Source organism: Pelophylax lessonae (assembly GCF_965119305.1).
Source record: "Pelophylax lessonae genome assembly, chromosome: 12".
Classification (NCBI taxonomy): Eukaryota; Metazoa; Chordata; class Amphibia; order Anura; family Ranidae; genus Pelophylax; species Pelophylax lessonae.
The window spans coordinates 153,985,489-154,009,771 of NC_138779.1; the positions used below are offsets into that span (position 1 = coordinate 153,985,489).

General features: G+C 43.5%; 1 protein-coding gene across 1 annotated transcript in view; it reads left to right on the plus strand.

Moving 5' to 3' along the window:
* LOC309567799 (uroplakin-2-like) overlaps positions 1-24,076 on the plus strand; it is a gene marked incomplete at both ends in the record, with an annotated part of 80,912 nt that extends 56,836 nt beyond the window's left edge. Inside the window, one exon of the mRNA XM_082273249.1 lies at positions 23,937-24,076. Coding sequence (XP_082129375.1) covers positions 23,937-24,076 — 140 coding nt within the window. The remainder of the gene's footprint in view (positions 1-23,936) is intronic.
* Between the last annotated feature and the right edge of the window lie 207 nt (positions 24,077-24,283).

A 24,283-nucleotide genomic window follows, 5' to 3' on the forward strand; every position in this document is an offset into this window, starting at 1 on the left:
TATACTCGATTTAGGCGTAGACGGGACAACCAGAAACCTTCTCACTCGGTGGATGTGTTTTTTTTGTGTAATGGGCAATGTCTATCAGGGTTTTCTATGGTGTGTACCTTGTGGGTGCTTTGGTAGTCTGTGACTTACTTCTGAAGGTACAGCTGTTGTGTGTGGATACAGAGGTCCTACCGTGAGGTCTCTCAGGTCTGTATGATGGATTGCTGCTGGTGGTGAAGGTGAAACCGGGATCACTTCGGATTTACGCTTGCTGTCGGACAAACTTAGAAAACGCAGAGAAAGGGGGAAAGGCAACTCCATAATCCTTCTTCTTTGAATTTACCTCCCACAGACATCCACTTGTCTTGAAGATTTGAGGGTAGTTTCTCTATGGGATTAGTGCCTCTAGCTGTATCTAGATATGAAAGTCCTGGCAAGTAGCCATCCTCTTTGGCATATTCTATCGCTAGTAGAAGATCACTTAGTTTTTGTAGTACACGTAGTCTCTGTAGCCCACCTTGGGAAAGATATTTTAAGTTTTTTTTTCAACAGTGTTCCTTCTATTGCCTCTGAGGATCCATAAGTTTCTTCTAGTCTTTTCCAGGTCATGTTCAGTCCTTCTGCAGGATTGAACAGGTTTGCTCTTCTCATCCTCTTAGCATGCTCTACTGACTCTGTACCAAGCCATTTTATCATTAAATTAAGCATTTCTGCTGGTGATAAGTTCAGACCTTCAGTGGCATTCAGAAAGTAAGATTTCCATGCTCAATAGTTTTCAGGACAGTCATCGAATTGGAGAAAGCCTGAACTAACCATTTATTTGCAGATGAGATATTTGGTGACATCAGTGCATATTGTTCGCACGTGTAATCTATAGGTTGAGGTGATGGCAACACTTGTTGTTTTCTTCTTGGGGGTTTCTGGTGCTTCGTTCTTGGTTTCCTCATGTGGTTGATTGGGCCTGCTCAGGGAATATGTTGATCTAGGCCTGAATTCCTTTGCTTCAGGTTTGAGACTGTTCCTTTTTGTATGCGAATCAGTAAGGTTCTGAATGTACTCAATTGTGCGATCTGCAGAGAATAGAGGTTTTCCGGGAACCTCTGAATGTTTATATGATTTTTCACTTCCTGACCGACTTGTTCCCATGTAGGCAGCAGCCTCTTCTTGAGCAACTGCAGTCTGTAATTGCAGGATGAGCAATTTTGATTCTAATTCCACTTCTTCTTGTGCTGACCGCTTTCTTTGCTGCTAACTCCTGCATCATCTTGGCTTCTTTTTCTGCATACTGTAGCTGGACACGGGCAGCTTCTGCCTTGGCACGAGCTCTAACCGCTGAGGACCTCTTGCTAGCCTGTGAAGATCTGGTTACATGCGATTGTGCATCGTCTTGCTGGGCACCGGAATTATTTTCCCTGCCTTGCTGTGTCGGCGGTAGTGTGCCATCAGCCTTGTACTTTGTTCCTGATCTTAGGCTCATGCTGTAGTAATGGCGTCTCAGTTTATTCCAGACTGCCACGTGGTTGTCTTTTTACTGTTCTGCTTCGTGTTATTGAACTGTTGTATAACACTAGTCAAACGGGAGACATCTGATCTGTATGCATTCTTTTTTTCTGAACAACTTTGTAAAACTACAACATAAGCATAAACAAAGCATTTGTGTCAGTACTAGGGATGATCGAACTTTTGAAAAGTTCGGTTCGACCAGAACACCCGAACTTCACGAAAGTTCGGTTCGGATTTCAGAACCCCATTGAAATCAATGGGACCCGAACTTCTGTAATCAATAAACACCATTTTTAAGCCCTAAAACCCAATAAATGCCCCTAAAAAGTGCCTAGGGTTCTGGGTCATGCCCCAGGGACTATTAATCACACAAAAAAAAGTTCTTAAAAATTGTCGTTTTTGATAGCCAATTATTGAAAAAATTAAAAAAAAAAAAAAAAAAGAGATTTCTTTGGATTTAGTGTCTGGGGGTTCTAAAAGGTGTACCTGTGAAGTTTCAGCTCTGTAGCATGTCCAGAACCAGAATTACAGCATACCAAACCTTCAAAAATAACTTTTTTGCTTAACCGCACCTTTCTTTTGCTCCTAATCAACGGCTCAGCCAATGTGTATGATGGGGACATAATGCAGTGCACTGGGAACAAGATTAGAGGTTTTTTTGGAAAAAGGTGCTGTCTCTTTAAATGTGCATATAATTAACGGGTGTATTTCCACAATGGGGCTTTTATTACCAAATGTTTCAAGAAGTCCAAAGATGTATGTAATTGCACTTTATTTCATGTAAAATGGTGTTTGGTGCACTTTAACTTGAAATCTCACAAGAAACAGACATATATGCACGGATACATTGAGGGTTAGGGGTAGGGGCCACAATGTAGTGCAGAGTGAACAAGATTAGAGATGTTTTGGATGAATACTGTTGTCTCTTGACTTTGAATAGAAGTAAAGGATGCTTAAAAATTGGGCATTTGGTGGTGCGGACGATGCCTTGACACCATATCCCTATGAAAGTGCTGGTAATGAAAGCAATAATTGCCTTTGTAAGGAAAAAAATTACAATGATATGCATCTGTGTGACAGGTGCGCAAAAATTGTTGTTTGGGTGTTGGCGGAGCCATACCACTGTAAGCCCAAAGAGCTGGTGTTGAAGAAGGCGTAAAAATTATGAAGGTGTGCACCTGTGGAACAGGTGCGCAAACATGGTAGTTTTGGTGTTGGCGGAGCCTCCCCACCATAACCCCAAAGAGCTGGCTTTGAAGGAGGCCCAAAAATTGTAAAGGTGTGCACCTGTGGAACAGGTGCGCAAACATTGTAGTTTTTGTTTTAGCATAGCCTCCCCACCTTAACCCCAAAGAGCTGGCGTTGAAGGAGGCCCAAAAATTGTAAAGGTGTGCACCTGTGGAACAGGTGCGCAAACATTGTCGTTTTTGTCATAACCAAAATGAGGTTCTGTGAACGTAAAGAGAATGAGAGGAGGGTTTGAGGGTGGCACCATGGTCCAGGCTTAAACTGAGGCTCAACTGCCACATCACAACGATAGCCTAGTCTACAAGGTCTGCATCAGGTGCATCAAAGCTTGATATCCACGACTGATTCATCTTAATGAATGTCAAACGGTCGACTGAGTCGGTGGAGAGTCTAGTTCGATGGTCTGTGACGAATCCTCCTGCTGCGCTGAATGCCCGTTCCGATAGGACACTGGAAGCAGGGCAGGCCAACAACTCCATGGCATACTGGGCCAGTTCTGGCCAGTGGTCTAATCTTAAGACCCAGTATGCCAGTGGATCGGATTCGTCACGTGAAAAGCCCTCTGTGTCACTTTGTGCCCTCACGTAATCGTCCACCATGTGATGCAGACGGTGTCGATGCCATGTGGCAGCTGAGAGGCCTGGGCGGTGAGGACTAAAAAAAGACCGAAAGGCATCCGTCAACCGCACGCCTTCTCCAACGCTCCTCTCGTGACCACCAGTAGAATCCATGGTAGGTTGTCCCCGCCCCTGCACCCTACGGGAGTCGGGGAACATGTTCACCAGATTCCTCTTGAGACTGTCCTCAAGGGATTTGATCCTGTGGACTCTCTGGGTGGATGGGAAAAGCTCCGAGACTTTACACTTGTACCGGGGGTCAAGTAGGGTGGCCAACCAATAGTGGTTAGTCTCTTTAATGGCCTTGATTCTGGGGTCCTTTCGCAGGCTCTGGAGCATGATGTTTCCCATGCGTCGCAAATTAGCGAAGGCCTGAGAAGCTGACTCCTCGGGGTCACTCATAACGACATTATCTTCAACGGGCTCCTCCTCCTCCCAGCCACGTACTACTCCAAAGTGTCCCGAGGGAGTCAAACTAGGCCTTGCAGATTGCCGCATGTCTTCCTCCTCCTCCTCCTCAAACCCTGCAAAAGTTCCCGCAGAATCGTCCTCCTCCTCCTCCTCTTCCACCCCTGGATCCTGCTCGGGCCTCTGGGAGCTAGGCATAATGGGGTCAGGATTCTCAGGATAAAGGGGGCCTTGAGAGGCAAGGAAGTCCTCCTCTTCCTCCTGCTGCTCTGCCTCCAGTGCCCTGTCCATAATGCCACGCAGAGTGTGCTCCAACAAAAACAGTACCGGTAGGGTGTCACTGATGCATGCGCTGTCCCGGCTGACCATCCTTGTGGCCTCCTCAAATGGCGAGAGGACAGCGCATGCATCCTTAATCAAAAGCCACTGCCGTGGTGAAAAGAAGCCCAGGCGCGCAGAGCCAGTGCTGGTGCCGTACTCGCATAGGTATTCATTGAGGGCCCTCTGCTGCGTGTACAGGCGCTGCAGCATAGCCAAGGTGGAGTTCCAGCGGGTGGGCATGTCACAGATGAGGCGGTGTACCGGCAGGTGAAACTCGCGCTGCACTTCGGCCAAACGTGCAGTGGCACTGTACGACCGCCTGAAGTGACTGCACACCCTTCTTGCCATCCTTAGCACATCCTGCATTCCCGGGTACGAGTTCAAAAACCGCTGTACCACGAGATTCAGGACATACGCCAGGCATGGCACATGGGTTAACTTTCCCTGACGAAGGGCGGCCAGGAGGTTTGACCCATTATCAGTAACCACCATCCCTGGCTGCAGCTGGCGTGGTGTCAACCACCTCTGGGCCTGTGCCTGCAGAGCCCCAAGAATCTGAGGGGCAGTGTGCTGCCTGTCCCCTAGACACACAAGCTGCAGCACTGCGTGACACCTTTTGGCCTGAGACATAGAATAGCCCTTTGAACGTTTACGTGGTACCTCATCATATTCAAAGGACCATTCTGCAGAGGAGGGCATGGAAGAGGTAGAGGAGGAGGAGCAGGAGGGGGTAGAAGTGATCGATCTACCCGGATCAGCGACACCACCAGCTGTTTGCAGACGTGGGGGCAACACTGGCTGCAGCACCGAGCCCTGGCTACAATCCCTTCCACTGGCAAGCAGTGTCACCCAGTGAGCAGTGACAGAAATGTACCGTCCCTGCCCATGTTTGCTTGACCAAGTGTCAGCCGTCAAGTGTATCTTACGGCTGACTGACTTGGCCAGGGACGACACTACATTGCCTTCCACATGTTGGTATAGGGATGGCAGGGCCTTACGGGAAAAGTAATGCCGACTTGGCACCTGCCACTGTGGAACTGCACATTTTGCGAAGTCACGGAAGGGAGCAGACTCTACCAGGTTAAATGGTAATAGTTGCAGAGCCAGTAGTTTAGCCAAACTACTGTTTAGACGCTGGGCATGTGGGTGGCGGGGAGTATACATTTTTTTTCGTTCCAGCATGTGTGGAATCGAAATTTGGCGTCTAGATGTTACAGCTGGTGGTGTGCTGGAGGTAGATGCGACACTGCCTGCTATATCATCATCCCTGCCAGTGGAGGCTGCCAACAGGTGACGAGTGACTATAGCAGGGCCAGGAACAGACTGATGTGCAGGTGGAGCAGGTGGAGCAGATGGAGCATGAGGAGGAGCGCGAGGAGAACTAGGAGGCCGACTGACCGATCTTTGGCCCTTTTGTGGGTTCTTTAAATGCTCCTGCCAACGGGCCGAGTGGTGGGTTGTCAAATGCCTGTTTAGGCAGCTTGTACCCAGGTGGTTGACATTTTTGCCACGTTTTATACCCTTCTTACAAATCTTGCAGATCGCAACTGTTTTATCTGCATGGGATGTCTCAAAAAAGGCCCAGCAAGATGAGGTGTGTATAGTGGCCCAGGAGACAACAGGTGCGGCCTTAGATGGAGTAGGCCGTCTGCTCTCCCCTCTTGCTTGCTCTGCCTCCTCCTCAACCTCAGACCCAACATCTGACTCCATCAAAGACTGAGCATCAGGCTGGAGTAGATGGCCGACACTGTGGTCAAACAGCTCAGCTGACTCCTCTGCCATGTCTGAAATTGGGTCTAAGGGAAGACATGAGGTGGACATGGACTCATCTGTATTTGTTCTGACAACTGCAGAAGACTGACCACTTTTCTCTGCCTGGGTCACTGTAGTTGCAGATGATGCCGATGATGAGGGTTTGTTCATATAGTCCACCACCTCCTGTACATACTGTGGACGTATAGCTTGGCCACTGCCGGAGAACAATCCAAATGGTGGCCTGGCTGAGGACTGACCACCACGTCCACCCCTGCCTCTAGACACCCTAGAAGCTGTGCCCCTTTCCGCAGCAGGGCCACGTATGCCTTTTCTTGGTCTACCAGGCATATTTCTCACTGATGCGTTGGCAACTGTGTGCGGTGAAAAACGCACACTGCTATGCGACCCACAGTTGTCGCTGGATACAGCACAGCAGTTGCGTGTCATGCACAGTTGCAAAGGCTTTTGTACAGTGCACCTAACGCTTTGAACAACAGGCGTTAAGTTGTCACTGATGCGTTGGCAACTGTGTGCGGTGAAAAACGCACACTGCTATGCGACCCACAGTTGTCACTGGATACAGCACAGCATATGTGTCACGCACAGTAGCAAAGCCTTTTGCACAGTGGACCTAACGCTTTGAACAACAGGCGTTAGGTTGTCACTGATGCGTTGGCAACTGTGTGCGGTGAAAAACGCACACTGCTATGCGACCCACAGTTGTCGCTGGATACAGCACAGCAGTTGCGTGTCACGCACAGTTGCAAAGGCTTTTTGTACAGTGCACCTAACGCTTTGAACAACAGGCGTTAAGTTGTCACTGTATTTTGCTGCCTAGCAAGCACGTATACCTGCTGTGATAGAGCAGCACTGTGCCACGTGCTCACTAAACAGAACCCTCACACTTTCCCTACAGAAACTAAATTTTCAAATCTAACTAATGTAGTACAAAGTTCCCTAACTACACTAGATATCCCTTTCCACTAAATAGAAAGCTCCATACAGCAGAAGACTGACACTGTCCCTTAAGTTTTTTTTTTTTTTTTTTTTTTTTTTTTTTTGTAACTCTAAGAACCAGCACAATCGCTGTATCTAACTACACTGGCTGTAAGCTAAATACAATTCTGCTATATGGAGCTTTAGAACCACTCGATATATAGGAAATGTAGTGTAGCAAGCAGGAGTCAGACAGAACTGCTTCAACTCTCTTCAACAGGCTCTGGATAACTGTGCTAGGGGTTAGGCGGGGCCATCTTGTATAGTGTGGGGCGTATTCACTCCTGATTGGCCTCTGGTCCCCGTAGTCACTCCAATCGCGTTCCTAGGAGACTCCTGCCCCCTCATTGGCTTTTGCAGATGTTTCTGGGCCAATCACGGGCTTTTAAAGCACAGTTCCTGTCCCAGTGCATTTTGGGCGGTTCTGGTGGCCGAATACCGAACTTTTGCCGCAAAAAATTCGGTATTCGGCCGAATATCGAACATCCAATGTTCGGGTCGAACCGATGGTCGACCCGAACCGTTCGATCATCCCTAGTCAGTACATTAAACATTATACAGCAGCCTCACTCCATCAGTGAAAGTACTCAGACAATTCCATCATTAGTCCCGGAATAGATCAAGAGTAGGGTTGAGCGAATATGGACTGTATTATTCGTGTTCGTACCGAATAATTGGATTTTTGTTACCCGAACACGGACCCGAAAACTTTACTGTATATTCGGGTAAAAATCCATGTTCGGTCATTTTATTTCCTGGTTTTGCATGCTTTGGCGCGCTTTTCATGGCGGCTTTCAAAAGCCAATCAACAAGAGTTTAACTGGTGTGCCTAAGCCATCCCAGCCATGCCTACAAATGTATCAGTAGCTGTGATTGGCCGTCTGAAGCATGTGACCAAGTCTTTATAAGTTCGAGGCAGCGCCGCTGCGGCGTCATTCTGCTGTTTAGTTCAGGGAGAGAGCACACCTCAACGTGCTGGCTGCTGATTAGGGACAGACAGGAAAAAAAAACATTTGTGTCCGGATAGAATTGAGGGACAGGTCGGAGTGTGTTAGGCAGGGCGAGTTGTAGGCACTTTAGGGAGAGAGTCTGCTGATTTTTAGGGTCAGTGCGTTCTACAAACTACAATAGATATTGCTGTGTGGGGTGGGATAGGAGATAGGCAGGTGTCAGTGGTCCACATCCATTTTGCTGTGTGTGGGCTGCAGTGAACACAATCTTTTTGGGCTACAGTAAACACAATCTTTTTGGGGTGCAGTGAACACAATCTTTTTGGGGTGCAGTGAACACAATCTTTTTTTGCCCACTGAGGAGGAGGGAGAAAAGTATTTTTCTATCAGGCACTGTGTGCAGCATTTTTCCTTCAGCTGTGCTGTGCTGAGTGACTGATCATACACTGCTGTGTTCAGTTCACATGTGCTAATATTGAGTGGTTTCAGAAATCATACACTTTTTTTTTTTTCTATTCCACTATTCAATATACAGCCTTGGGTTAAAAAAAATTAAATTGTGGCCTGCAGCAGAGCTGAATGATATTTGGGGTTCATCTCATACTTCTGAAGATTTGAGGGTGCTGCCTGTTCCATACTCCTCATTCAGCCTTTTAGGGGTACAAACAATAGTAATTGGGGCCTAGTGTGGTTTTGTACGTGTGAGATACATACACTTTTTTTGATCATATTTTCTATTCCGCTATTTAATCAAAATCTTTGAGTATAAACAATTAAATTGCGGGATAGTCTGTGTCGGTACGTGTGAGATAACCCTTTCCAATTTTTGGGGCACGTTTCATACTGCCGAGGATTTGAGGGTGCTTCAGTCTGCCTCCTGCCTGTTCCGAACTCCTCCTAATCCTCATCCTGCCTTTTAGGGTACAAAAAATTGTAATCGGGGCCTAGATTGTGTTTGTACGTGTGAGATGCACCGTTTTGTAAAATTTGTCCTATTCCGCTATTCAATATACACCCTGTTTGAGTGTAAAAAATTGCGGGATAGTCCTGTATCGGTACATGTGAGATACACCTTTTTAAATTTGTTTGGCGCATCTCCTTCTACCGCCGAGGATTGCAGGGCGCTTCAGTTTGCCTCCTGTTCCCAACTCCTCCTACTCCTCTTCCTCATCCTGCCTTTAGGGTACAAAAAATTTTAATTGGGGCCTAGTTGGTGTTTGTACGTGTGAGATACACCGTTTTTTTATCCTTTTTCCTATTCCGCTATTTAATATACACCCTTTTGGGTTAAAAAACATTAAATTGCGGCATAGTTTGCATATTTGACTGTCAGATACACCCGTGCGATACTGTTGTTGTTTTGTTCCGCTATTCAATAAACACCTTTCTAGGGCAAGATCATAAATTACAGAAATATGAGGAGACCGTCAAATAGGGGCCGTGGCCTGGGTCGTGGTGCTGCTGGTAGAGCTCCTGTTGCAAGGTGGTCGATCTGTGCCAGCTACACGCACAAGTGAAACACCTTCCAAAAGTGTGAGTAGGCGACAGACACTACGCCCGCTACTGCCCAACGCAGCAAGGAAACGAGCGCACCAAAGTCAGCTCAAAGGAGTTCTCTAGCGTGAACGTTCTTTAGAAAATGTGCTGATGACAGGACACGAGTGGTTTGCACCCTGTGCAATCAGAGCCTGAAGCGAGGCATAAACCTTCTCAACCTGAGCACAACCTGCATGATCAGGCATCTAAGTGCAAAGCACGAGCTGCAGTGGAGTAGACACCTTCAAAACCAAGAAACGTCTCTGGCTCATCCTGCTTCCTCTTCTGCTGCAGTCTCGGCCGCTCCAGCCACATCTGTAGTGATACCGGCACCTGCCACCACGCAAACAGAGGATCTGTCAGCAAGACCACCACCTGGGTCACCAACCATCTCCACAATGTCCCGTGGAAGCGTTCAGCTTTCCATCTCCCAAACACTTGAGAGGAAGAGGAAGTACCCCCCTACCCACCCGCGATCCCTGGCCCTGAATGCCAGCATTTCAAAATTGTTGGCCTTTGAAATGCTGTCATTCCGTCTGGTGGAGACGCACAGTTTTAAAAACCTTATGTCGGTGGCTGTCCCACAGTACGTCGTGCCCAGCCGCCACTACTTTACCAGGCAAGCCATCCCTTCCCTGCACAACCAATTGGGGGAAAAAATCAGGTGTGCACTGTGCAACGCCATCTCTGGCAAGGTCCACCTAACTACCGATACGTGGACCAGTAAGCACGGTCAGGGGCGTTATATCTCCCTAACGGCACACTGGGTAAATGCAGTGGCGGATAGGCCTGAGGCGGATAGCAATTTGGCGCATGTCCTTCCACCACCGAGGATTGCAGGGCGCTTCAGTTTGCCTCCTGTTCCTAACTCCTCCTACTCCGCTTCCTCATCCTCTACCGCCTCCTCATCCGGACAGCGTAACACCTTCACCACCAACTTCAGCACGGCCAGGGGTAAATGACAGCAGGCAGTTTTAAAACTTGCCTGTTTGGGGGACAAACCACACACCGCGCAGGAGTTGTGGAGGAGCATGGAACAGCAGACAAATGAGTGGTTGCTGCCAGCGAGCCTCAAGCCCGGCCTGGTGGTGTGCGATAACGGGCGAAATCTCATAGCAGCTCTGGGCCTAGCCGGTTTGACGCACATCCCTTGCCTGGCGCATGTGCTGAATTTGGTGGTGCAGAGGTTCCTTAAAAACTACCCCGATATGTCAGAGCTGCTGCAGAAAGTGCGGGCCGTCTGTGCGCACTTTCGGCGTTCTCACCCTGCTGCTGCTCGCCTGTCAGCGCTGCAGCGTAACTTCGGCCTTCCCGCTCACCGCCTCATATGTGACGTGCCCACAAGGTGGAACTCCACCTTGCACATGCTGCAAAGACTGTGCGAGCAGCAGCAGGCCATAGTGGAGTTTCAGCTGCAGCGCGCACGCGTGAGTCGCTCTGCGGAACAGCACCACTTCACCACCAATAACTGGGCCTCCATGCGAGACCTGTGTGCCTTGTTGCGCTGTTTTGAGTACTCCACCAACATGGCCAGTGCTGATGACGCCGTTGTCAGCTTAACTATCCCACTTCTATGCCTCCTTGAAAAAACAATTCGGGCGATGATGGAAGAGGATGTGGCACAGGATGAGGAGGAGGAGGATGAAGAGGTAACATTTCCAAAGCTTTCAGGGCAGTCATTCGCAAGGGGCTCAGAGGGTGCGTTCCTGGACACACAAACGCCAGGGACACAATTGTCCAGCAGGGGCACAGTTCTGGAGGATGAGGAGGAGGAGCTGGAGAAGGAGATGGAAGCATGTTCACAGCAGGGTGGCACCCAGGCCAGCTCATGGCCATCACTGGTGCGTGGCTGGGGGGATACAGAGGACACGGACGATACACCTCCCACAGAGGACAGCCTTTCGTTGCCTCTGGGCAGCCTGGCACACATGAGCGATTTACATGCTGCAGTGTCTCCAACGACCGCCGAGTTGCCCACATTCTAACTTGTGCTGATTACTGGGTGGCCACGCTGCTGGATCCCCGTTACAAGGACAACGTACCGTCCTTAATTCACTCACTGGAGCGCGATCGCAAGATGCGCGAGTACAAGCGCACGCTGGTAGACGCCATGCTGCTGGCATTCCCACCTGACAGCGGGGCCACAGTGGAAGCACAAGGCAGAGGAGGAGGAGGAGGAAGAGGTCGCCAACGCAACCAGGGCACCGCCAGCACCTCAGAAGGCAGGGTTAGCATGGCCGAAATGTGGAAAAGCTTTGTCAGCACGCCACAACAAACAGCTGCACCAGCAGCTCTTATAGAACGTCTTAGCAGGAGGCAGCATTTCACCAACATGGTGGAGCAGTATGTGTGCACACGCCTACATGTAGTGAATGACGGGTCTGCCCCCTTCAACTTCTGGGTCTCCAAATTGGGCACATGGCCTGAGCTTGCCCTTTACGCCTTGGAGGTACTGGCGTGCCCTGCAGCCAGTGTATTATCTGAACGGGTATTTAGCACGGCTGGGGGCATTATCACAGACAAGCGCAGCCGCCTGTCCAGAGACAATGTGGACAAGCTCACGTTCATTAAAATGAACCAGGCATGGATCCCACGGGACTTTTCCGTACCTTGTGCAGAATAGCGATGGATACCGACCTTACCCACCCATTGTTCCATTTTTGCTCTTTCTCACTCTTTTGGGGTGTACCCTCATTTAAAATTTGTGAAAAGAAGCAGTGTTGGCTACCTCGTCCTCCTCAGGGCCAGATTAACGTAGGGGCTATTGGAGCTGCAGCTCCAGGCCCCTACCTTTTTTATATAGGCCCCGAGTTGGCCATATTCACTGTTACCGCTCTTCTGTCACTTGTAAACACAGAAGTCTGGCTTCTATGCTCGCTTCCCCAGGCAGCTCCCTCAGAACCTCCCCACACAGCACGAAGGCCGGACAAGGAGGGACAGTTGCCGATGCATGGATGTGTTTATGGGCTTCAGAGACAGCATCCCATGTTGAATTAGGCATGCATGGCTGCACCCTTCCTCCTCTGGGTGCATGCCAAGGCACGGCCCTTAAGGCCCTTCAAAATCCTCAGCACCAAGCCCATGATGCTCTTAATCCGGCCCTGGTCCTCCTCCACCGCTGCTTCCACCTACACCGCCCATAGGTGTGCGCAGCCTATTGCATTAGGGTGTGCACCCCAAAGTTTAAATACACATGCATGTGTTTGCCTACATGTACATGGCCCCGATACATTACTCTCCCTGCTGGCAAAGTGAAATATAGCAGGTCAGAGGGAGATCTTTCCCATCTCCTCACTGGCAAACAGAGCGATAATGCTAATGTGCCCTAGGTGATTAGGGTGTGCCCAGGTACACCCGGCACACCCTGTGCGCACGCCTATGACACTGCCACATCCACCACCACCTCAACCTCCCTCCTACTCCATATGGGCCTCGTCCTTCAGAGATGAAGAACATTGTTTTATTTTTCTGTTTTTTTTTTTTGTTGTTTTAAGTTATTTCCCTATCCACATTTGTTTGCAGAGCACTTGCCATGTTCTTAAATACGTTTTGCTGCCATTTTCAGCACTCTAGCCCTTTCCTTTGGTGTTTTAGAGCCATTTTAGTGCCTGAAAGTTCGGGTCCCCATTGACTTCAATGGGGTTCGGTGTCCGGGAAAAGTTCGGCAAAAGTCCGGGACACGGACCCGGACTTTTTTTTAAAGTTTGGCCGAACCCGCCGAATACGGACATCCAGGTGTCTGCTCAACTCTAATCAAGAGCTCCTCTGCATGCAGTCTGCTAGTCTGCGAGTCTAACTACTCATTCGTTTTTTAATCATGTGTCTCCTGTAGACATATTATTTTTGCCTGCACCTTACAAATTGTTGATACTTGGACCCTCTTTAGCCTTGTTCCCATTCTCCTTACATTCCATGACAGAAAGGTACATTTCTCATCAGTATTCACCATTTCTTAACACCTATTACAAATCTATTTAAAAATGTATTTCCATCTACTTAAGTGTGTGTATGTATATATTCTTCCAACACAAGTCATAATGTCCTAAAACCAACTTCCTCCTTCACTGCATATCTTTTTCCATTCATACCCATACTTCAGCCTTGGAGCCATTCCATTCACTCAAATTACAATGGGGCATTGCCATCCTGTCCCTACTACTAGCAAGATGGCAATATGTTGTGATGCAGCCTTTACAATATTGCAGACCCATCACTTAATCAAAAAAAAAAAAAAAATACAAAGGAAAAATGAAAAAATATGTCGTAAAAACAAAGGTAGAGAGTGGTAGAGAAATCTAAATACATTCAGAATGGTAGAGAAATCTAAATACATTCAGAACGATTAAGTAAATCTTCTATATTGCTCTCCTCCCTCTACCACCATGTTTTCTCCCTTCTCTACCCCTCACAGACATAACTAATTGATTTATTCCCAACCACCTTAGGAGGGGCCAATAGAAAGGAAAGGGGAAAGGGAAAAAGTAAAGGGAGGAAAAAAAAGGGGAAAAAAAAAAAAAAACTCCATTCCAATTCTTTTCCATAGCGCTACAATCCTAATATCTGTGTGTTCATGTTCCAAGTATTATTTTTTTATTATATATATATATATATATATATATATATATATATATATATATATATATATAAATTTTTTTTTAACAATACCTATATACATACACACACTGTGAAAAGAAACAAAATGTGTGCTAACCCTTTATCTGTTGCTCATAGTATTCAATATTCATTATAGTGTAAAAAAAAAAAAAAGGGGGGGAGGAGAAACATGCTCCACCTTCTCTCTATTGTGCTACAACCCTTAGTATCTGTTTCTCATATTACAAATGGTATTTGTACTCAAAATACCTTGTTCTAACCAGTTGCGAAGGAAAGAGGGGGGGGGGGGGTTGGGACTTTAAATGAGGCTCACATAGAAATGTGCCTCCATCCCTAATATAACATAAAATAAGAACAGTGTGAGACTTTATATGAGGTGTGTGGCCCTTCATGACTAAAGTGGTTAGACACATCAAAAATGAAAAAGTCAAGTAAATACAGTATTGTCACATTTTTATTATGGGATCAAAACCGGTACAAGTGAGGGGATATTGGCAATGTACATGGAGGATAAAATGAAAGGCTATGGATTGTACATAAGTGATTTAGTAAAAACATTGACATAGATTAATCATATGTGTATACATGTCGGGTGACAGCACAAATGTACACAGTACATACAGATGGTAAAAACAATGCAATGAGTACATAGTGAAATGGAAATGGTACAGTAGAGTTGCTTCCTAGAGAGCTTGACGCGTTTCGTGTGAAAACACTTCATCTGGAGCAGGTGCAATTCATGTCTAGAAAGAATATAATATTTATACACATATATGTAAGATGATCTAGTATTTCACTGATAAGCAGCTCTATAAATCCAACCCTTCTAAGATTAAACTCACAGATGGATTCCAGTCAGTCAGAGTGTATGGAGTAGCGCGCCATCAGAGGGTATGCCTGACAAGGGAGCTGAGGGGGCCAGGCCTGCACACAAGCATAGAGTATATGAAAACTGCCTGGGTAGTGTGAATCATCAGTCAAGGATCATAAAAAGCTTAACTTCATGTTCAAAGTAAATATCTGGAAAGATAATGGCGTAATAAAGTAATGAGATGAAAGCCAATGTATACCTATAAATGATAGTATCATAGTGGTGAGTGATGATGGAAACCCCATGCCAGGGAGCCAAGCAGCTGAAAATGTTATCCAATGGGTGAGTGTGGGGGTGAAAATGAAGAGTAAAGAAGTGCTAAAAGAGTGCATGGACACTAGGAAGAGAAATAAGGTGAAGAGTGTGCAGATGGCAAAAAGAAAAGCAAGTAATAGTGTGGGGGTGGAGCCATACCACCAAAAAGTGTGGCTGGTGGATCAACAGTGTTGACTACCAAGAGGGTCATAATGTGATGAATGACCCAATGAAAAGGTGAAGTATAGAACAAGAGTGAGAGAGTATCTGAACACCAGTTTTTTTAACCACTTTACCACCGGAGGATTTTGCTGTCTTCCGTCCAGGCCACTTTTTGCGATTCAGCGCTGTGCGACTTCAACTGACAATTGCGCGGTCGTGCAACGCCATACCCAAACGAAATTTACGTCCTTTTTTTCCCACAAACAGAGCTTTCTTTTGGTGGTATTTGATCACCTGTGCGATTTTTACTTTTTGCGCTATAAACAAAAAAAGAGCATTTATTTTGAAAAATAACAATATTTTTAACATTTTTTTATATGAAATTCCCCCCAAAAAAGATGTAAAAACCAATTTTTTTTTAAATTTTTGGCCAATTTGTTTTCTGCTACCTATGTTTGGTAAAAAAAATCGCAATAAGCGTATTTTGATTGGTTTGCGCAAAAGTTATTGCGTTTACTAACAAAGGGAGATTTCTGTCATTTTTGGTGTTTTTTTTTTAACGCGTAATGGCGGCGATCTGCAATTTTTTTTTGCGACATTGCGGCGGACAGATCGGACCCTTGACTGACATTTTTGACACTTTTGGGGGTACCAGTGACATTACTACAGTAATCAGTGCTATATATATGCACTGTTACTGTAAAAATGACACTGGCAGGGAAGGGGTTAATTTTATTGGAGAGGGAGGGGTTAATGTATGCCTGGTGCTTACTGACGTGTAGGGGGGGAGGTGACTGTGTGAGTCATGGACAGATCGGATGTCCATCTATGCTGAACAGTCCGATCTGTCCCTCCCTGTCACTATGGAGATCCGCCCGCTTGTGTTTACACAGGCGGGCGGATCTCCACACTAGATCCCCCGCGATCGGGGCAGAGCAGCGGCGATCGCCGCTGCTCCTCCCCTGGCCCGACTCCCGCTGTGAATGAAAACAGCGGGAGCGAGCCTCTGGTGGCGCGCAAGCGCCGCCCAGAAGGGGGAGTGTCTGACGACGTAGTACTACGTCGTCAGACGATAACGAGCCACTCTGCCGCTGTAATATTGCTGTGGGCGGAGTGCCGCTGTAATATTGCTGTGGGCGGAGGTAAAGTGGTTAAACAGTGGTTAAAAAAAAAAAACACCCCACCCCATGTTGATATATTACCCTCCATCTTTAACATCAATCTATACTTCTATAAACCTCGGAATATAATTTTACCCATAATTCATCATAGATCAGAACAATCCAAAGTAATTTTAGTCCTCAAGATATCTCTTCTTCCTCCTTTCCAAACCCCCCTCCCAAATTAGCATTCCCAGTCCCTTTTTTATTTTGAGTTCTCTCTTTATCACTCCCTTAGCCATTTCTGGGCTTGCTCTGGATTATTAAAATGACTGTTCCTTTGTCCACCACTCTCAACCTCACTGGATAGGCCATGGAATATTCTATCTTCTTGTCTCTCATCCTTCTCTTAACATCATTAAAGGTTGCCCTCTGATTTTGCAGTTCCAAAGAAAAATATGGAAATTTTACTATTTTCATACTGTCGAATGCCCTTCTGCCTCACCTTTGTTAGCACCAAATCTCTGTCTCTACAATTAAGCAATCGTGCCAATAATGTCCTAGGAGGGACCCCAGGTAGTGAGGTTCTGGAAAAGTGTCTTTTAACCATTGTTCAACAAATGTATACCTTGGTTTTGACCACCTGCTTTTTCAGGTATTCCTACAATCCTTATTTCGACTGATTCGACTTTCTAGCTTGTCTGCTTTTTGCTACCACATTGCTACCTGCTTGTCCACTTTTGTGATTTTTGTCTATCGGAATTACAATATCTTGTAAGGATGATATCCTATCTTCCACTTTAGCCACTCTTTCCTGGATTTTTTGCAAATCGTGTCTAAGCAATCCAATATCTACTTTTATCTCTTCCATTTTATCAGACAGCATAACGTTACTGAGTGAATTGCATCCATTATCTGTGAATTGAGCTGTTCCAAAGTTTTTAGACTGCTTCTCTATTTTGTCTGACTGTGGGATACTTAGGGTGGCGGCCTTGTGAGTGTCCCCACTTGGCAGGCCACCACTCTGTGTCTGTGGAGGACTACGGCCACCATCTTGCTCTTCCACCCTTTCAAACTCCCCAAGTCGATCCCCTGCTTTACTCATTGTGACCAAGTTTTGGATATATCCTCTAACTGCTGAAAAATACAATGATCAATCAGTCACTTGCCTAATTCAATCGGTTCAAAGCAGCTTTTAAGAATAACCCTTTGAGCGGGACAGGTATTTTAAGATCACTTTTAATGCATATATATATATATATAGGCAAGTTAGTTACAACTGGGCTCAGTTGTGCACCTCTGCAAATGTTTAAACTCAATGGTGATACAGCCCAGCACAGCAGAGTTTGTCCCATTCCACCCTTGGCTAAGACAGTCCATTTACTACACACACAGTGCTGCTCACCTGCATTCCATTACTTTTTTTTTCTTCAGTGCACTGAGCCCAGCTGTTTGTGATAAGATGTGTCTCCTGTTCAGCCTCACAGCCTCCTTTCTTCCAGCAGCTCTCTTCACTCTGCTGTGTCCCCTCCCTCCCATCCACCAGCTCTGCATGGGTCCCTTCAGAAGAGTTCATCCAGCAGGGACAGCCATATCAGCCTGTTAGTGCCAGTTCACACTAGTATGACTTGTCAGGCGACTTGGTCAGCCTGACAAATCGTGCACCGTCGTGGTCCATTGTGTAATACAGAAACGGTTCTAATAGGAGCGACACAAGTCGCTCCGAGTTGGAAAAAGGGTCCTGTACTACTTCGGGGCGATCTGGAGCGACTTGCATAGACATTCATTTTATGAAGTCCCTGCAAGTCGCGCCGAAGTCAAGGTGCATGCGTCTTCAAAGTTCGCCTCCTAAGTCGGATCGCCATAGTGTGAACCAAGACTTAGCCATAACAAACAAACCCTCAAACAAAGCAAGCCCTTTTCAGCTTTGGGTCTGCCTGCCTCTCACACATGGTATTCAGGAGACTTCAGCTGCATCACATAGTTCACTAACTGCTTAGTCATGTCAGTGGAAACCACACCCCCTCCTTTCTTGTTGGTTTTGGACCAGGTTTGGGTGTACATTTCAGATCTTTATTTGTGAAAAAAATTAAATGTTTTTTATTGGGATTTTATGTGATGGACCTATGCAAAGTGGCTCGTAATTGTGAAGTAAAAGGAAAATGATAAATGGTTTTTAAATTTTTTTACAAATAAAGGCACTTTTTAGATCTTTTATTTGTAAAAAAAACTTTGAAAACCATTTATCATTTACGCAATAAACAATAAATAATGAAGTGCATAAATCCACATAAGTGATTATAAATAAGTCCAGATAAATATTTAGTGCATGAGAAAAAAGTCCTTAATGTGATCCAAATAAGGTGCCAAAGTGCCAGGTATTCAAAGTGCTTGCAAAGTGAAAGTGCCCCTCACGGTTCCCCACTCACCAGATTGCCGATATAAAAAGACCTTGGTAATTGTTGCACACTGGCCCGGGATCTTTTGAAACAAAACTTCTCCTATGCAGCCTTCAAGATTAAATGGGTCCGCTTCCGCTTCCACCATTAAATGAAAAGATGGCCATACATGGTGAAGTAAGTTTAAACCAATTTATTTCCATAAAAAAGGTCAAATGGATACTCGCAAGCGAATATAGTATATAAGCATGTACAGTGAACTCGTGTCGCGCCGCTCTCTGCTTGCGTTCCACACACAGGAAGTTCCTGACCAGAAGTGACGTTCCGTCTGGTCCGCAACCGGAAGTGCGTCAACGCGTTTCGCCGTCAATACAGCGTCTTCAAAGACATCACTTCCTGTTAGCGGAGGCTTTTTATATCCTAGCCTCTCAATCATCACATCCGGAATCTCTAAATTTTATACTTATTCAATCGATCACAAACTAATAGAATTGATTACTGGGAATGATATAGTGGCTTTACTCATCTATATCTAATGTTATTATATGAATATAATCTGTTATGATCGTGAACGTTTACTATGTCCGGGCATCACTTCCTGTATACAAAGCTTGTTTAACCCTTTTATATTTCCGCTATACTTTATTAATAAAAACATCAATATTTAGCATTCATAGATTCCAATACAACATTTTGTCAGTATTAAACTTCTAAAACCTAATTTTATTAATATAATTTAAAATTATTTAAAAATTACCTATTTATGGTTTGAACAAATGGTATATTAGAGTGTGTGTGTGTATGCATATATGTGTATGTATATGTGTATGTATATATGTATGTATATATATATATATATATATATATATATATATATATATATATATATATATATATATATATATATATATATATATATATATATATATATATATATATATATATATATATATATATATATATATATATACAATTATTTTAAAAAGATTTAAAATAAATATAAATTATTGAAAAATCCAGAAATTTGGGAATCATAATATCTTGGGAATTGGGACATTATTGGAGGAAATTATTATATAAATATTAATTCGATTCACCTTGGTGTAAAAAAATTTGTTATATAAATATTCTTATTTGGTTATTACACATAAATATGAAACTCTAATAAGGAGGAAAAGGAGGTTCTGTGAGGCTGGTTAAAAAAAGGATTTGGTTATATGCAGGAGGGAATGGGATATAAAATTAAAATATTAAAATGTACAGATGAGAATGTACCTACCTATGTCCCAGAATGTTTAAACATTTGCACCAAACCTAAAACTCTTAGATTACAACTAGCCCACAATGTGGTCAACCCACCTACCAAAATGGGTACATTCTGGGATCAGAATGGGTTTTTTAGCTGTGGCAAATGCATGATATGTCGTACCTCAAGGTTTAGAAAAAGAAAAAATATAGATTTTAAATCTTCTTTTAATGGAAAAATGTATAAAATTAAAAAATTCATCACTTGTGCATCCACACATGTGACATACCTCCTCATGTCCGTGTGGATTACAGTATGTGGGTAGGACCACCAGGGAATTGAGGGTAAGACTTAGAGAACATGTCTCAAATATAAAAAAAGGGTTTAAAAACCACAGTCTTTCCCACCATTTTAAATTGGTCCACCAGAGTGATCCTACCCTTCTATCCTTCTGTGCCATTGATAAAATAGAACCCCACTGGAGGGGAGGTAACCTAACAAAAGCAGTGTCACAAAATGAAACACAGTGGATCCATCGTTTGGAGACACTTAAACCCAAAGGACTGAATATAGATGTAGATGTAAACTGTTTCCTATCCAACTGGTAATACTCTTCATGCATATTATAATAATTTTACAATATTCCTAATTCCCTCTTGCATATTTTAATATTTTAAGATTCTAATTAATAATTTAATTCCCTCCTGCACATAATCAATTCCTCTTTTTATCAGCCTAAATATAGAACCTATGCATATGGCTATACTCCTCACATACATTTTAATTCTTTTTTAATTTATCTAATTCTCATCTGTACATTTTAATATTTTAATTTTATATCCCATTCCCTCCTGCATATAACCAAATCCTTTTTTTAACCAGCCTCACAGAACCTCCTTTTCCTCCTTATTAGAGTTTCATATTTATGTGTAATAACCAAATAAGAATAAATATTTATATAACAATTTTGTACACCAAGGTGAATCGAATTAATATTTATATAATTTCCTCCAATAATGTCCCAATTCCCAAGATATTATGATTCCCAAATTTCTGGATTTTTCAATAATTTATATTTATTTTAAATCTTTTTAAAATAATTTATATATATATATATATATATATATATATATATATATATATATATATATATATATATATATATATATATATATATATATATATATATATATATATTCTAATATACCATTTGTTCAAACCATAAATAGGTAATTTTTAAATGTTAAATAATATTAATAAAATTAGGTTTTAGAAGTTTAATACTGACAAAATGTTGTATTGGAATCTATGAATGCTAAATATTGATGTTTTTATTAATAAAGTATAGCGGAAATATAAAAGGGTTAAACAAGCTTTGTATACAGGAAGTGATGCCCGGACGTAGTAAACGTTAACGATCATAACAGATTATATTCATATAATAACATTAGATATAGATGAGTAAAGCCACTATATCAATCCCAGTAATCAATTCTATTAGTTTGTGATCGATTAAATAAGTTTAAATTTAGAGATTCCGGATGTGATTGAGAGGCTAGGATATAAAAAGCCTCCGCTAACAGGAAGTGATGTCTTTGAAGACGCTGTATTGACGGCGAAACGCGTTGATGCTCTTCCGTTGCGGACCAGACGGAACGTCGCTTCCGGTCAGGAACTTCCTGTGTGTGGAACGCACGCCAAGAGCGGCGCCACATGAGTTCACTGTACATGCTTATATACTATATTCGCTTGTGAGTATCCATTTGACCTTTTTTATGGAAATAAATTGGTTTAAACTTACTTCACCATGTATGGCCATCTTTTCATTTAATGGTGGAAGCGGACCCAATTAATCTTGAAGGCTGCATAGGAGAAGTTTTGTTTCAAAAGATCCCGGGCCAGTGTGCAACAATTACCAAGGTCTTTTTATATCGGCAATCTGGTGAGTGGGGAACCGTGAGGGGCACTTTCACTTTGCAAGCACTTTGAATACCTGGCACTTTGGCACCTTATTTGGATCACATTAAGGACTTTTTTCTCATGCACTAAATATTTATCTGGACTTATTTATAATCACTTATGTGGATTTATGCACTTCATTATTTGTTTATTGCATATATGATTATTTCAGCACTTAGCACTTTATATTTATGATAATTTGATATATAGCAAAATATTATTGGAGCTAGTGCTGCATAAATTTGTTTGCATCATATTCCCTAAGATTTTCTTAGCGTTTGCAGCAGCTGCACACATTTACACTTTTTTACACATTTTTTCACAGAATAACCACACGTTTTGTAGCGCGGGTATAATTTTGTTTTTTCATTTATCATTTACCTTTCACTTCACAATTCTGTGCCACTTTGCATAGGTCCATCACATAAAATCCCAATAAACTACATTTACGTTTTTGGTTGTAACCTGACTGAATGTGGGAAATTTTCAAGGGGTATGAATACATTTTCAAGGCACTGTATAAATCTGAACCTGTGTTTGTAATGTTCTTTTGATGTTTTTGGTCTTTTGCATAAAATATGTTATCCTGCACTCCTGACAATTGCATACTTTATTCCATTTTTCCTGTCTGACTTTTCACACATGTCCACAAGCACGATTGTCAAAATGTATTCTTCAAAACATGTTTCCTGGACTGTCCTAGCTTCCTACCCCCACTAGTCCCCACTGTACTTGCCTTCATGGGTGATGTCAGTGCCCTAGCAGCCGGTGTAGTGGTCTGGGGATTTGAAAGCTCCCTCTTTCTGCATGGCTTTCTCGATGGATCAGAGTGATTATGATTAGTCAGTGCAAGCACACTATGATCCACCCTGAAAGCTCTGCTCAAAGAAAGGGGAGAAGAGCAAGCACTCACGGAAGTACAGTGGAGGGTGGGGGTGCTGAAGGGTGTTAATTTTTTATGGCAACAAACTGATCAAAATTTGGCTGGTTCAGCAGGGATCAATCATATTTCGATCAGTGTGTGGCAGTTCCTGCTTGACAGAAGTAGATGATGTGGTCTTTAGAGGTATTGACCAAACTTGCTCATTGAGAAGCTTTGGTATTCAGGACTTGGTTGGTACTCTGCATGGAACTGAAATAAAATGATGCCCAAAGGTGTTTGTTTTGAGCTTTAAAGGAAAAGTTCACCTTCTGTAACATGTTGCACCCATATTCGGGATCTAACCTTTTACAAACTGACTGGCCCCCACACCTCCCAATCCCTGCTGTGACTGCTAGCGGTGTTATTCTCCCTCCCCATTATTTTTTGCCAACAAGTGAACTTCTCCTTTTTTAGGTTTTCCAGAAGCTCCACTCTAGATAGTTGCAGTATATATCTGCACAGCTGTGTTTAGATTTGATGTCAAATTTTGATTTAGCTTTAGTCATTGTCTTGACTTAAATGCCATTTTAGCATTTTAGTTGTCTTTTAGTCAACTGAATTGAAACTGAATTTAATTTTTGTTTTTAGTTTTCGTCACTGAAAACATGCAGCTGATAAACTATGATAATTTTTTCTTTGGGACAAAACGCTGCTACAGTTTTTTACTTGCCAATGGATTTTTATTTCTTAATATTTGCACACATGCAGATGACAACCAAGGTTTAGCAATGCAGTTTTCTGTTTCTGGCCTGTTATTTGGCTGATTTGACCTGTCTGTTCAGAGTTTAGAGTTGATCCAGGTAGAAGCGATGCTAAATTAGAAGGTCCTATTTAGAAGGTCATATTTTCACTCTGCTAAGTGGCACAGCTGTGTATCAAAAAAATGGCATTCCAAAACTATAGATACTTTTGGGAAAAGTATACACCCATAACTTGCAGCATTTTAACCATGGTTCTGTAAATTTCCACTTTAATACTTTGTGTGTGCCTGCAAGTTTGTTTCTGAAATGTATGGGTTTACTAGCTCTTTTTTTTTTTTTTTTTTCTCGCTTCAGTTGTTGTTTAATTATAAATTTTTATATTCAGATCTACCTCCAAGCCCACGAGAAATGTATGCCTCTCTGCAAGGACGCTCAGGAGGAATGGTAGTCATCACTGTGATCCTCAGTATCTCCATGTTCATGCTCCTGATTGGCCTTTCAGTCACATTTGCAACACATAAGTGAGGGTCCTTGTGTTGGAGCCAGGAACATCCATAATAATGGAGAGGAAAAAATCTAAAGCCTGTATCTGTATAGGAAAGAATGTTACAAATGTTGTATAAAGTTGTTTGTAGTTTTTTACTTTTTTGTATTTTTTTTTTTTGAGTAGATTAAAGTTTAAAGTCTGATTTGGAACAGTGTATTACATTTGTGGTTTACTGTATGTTACAA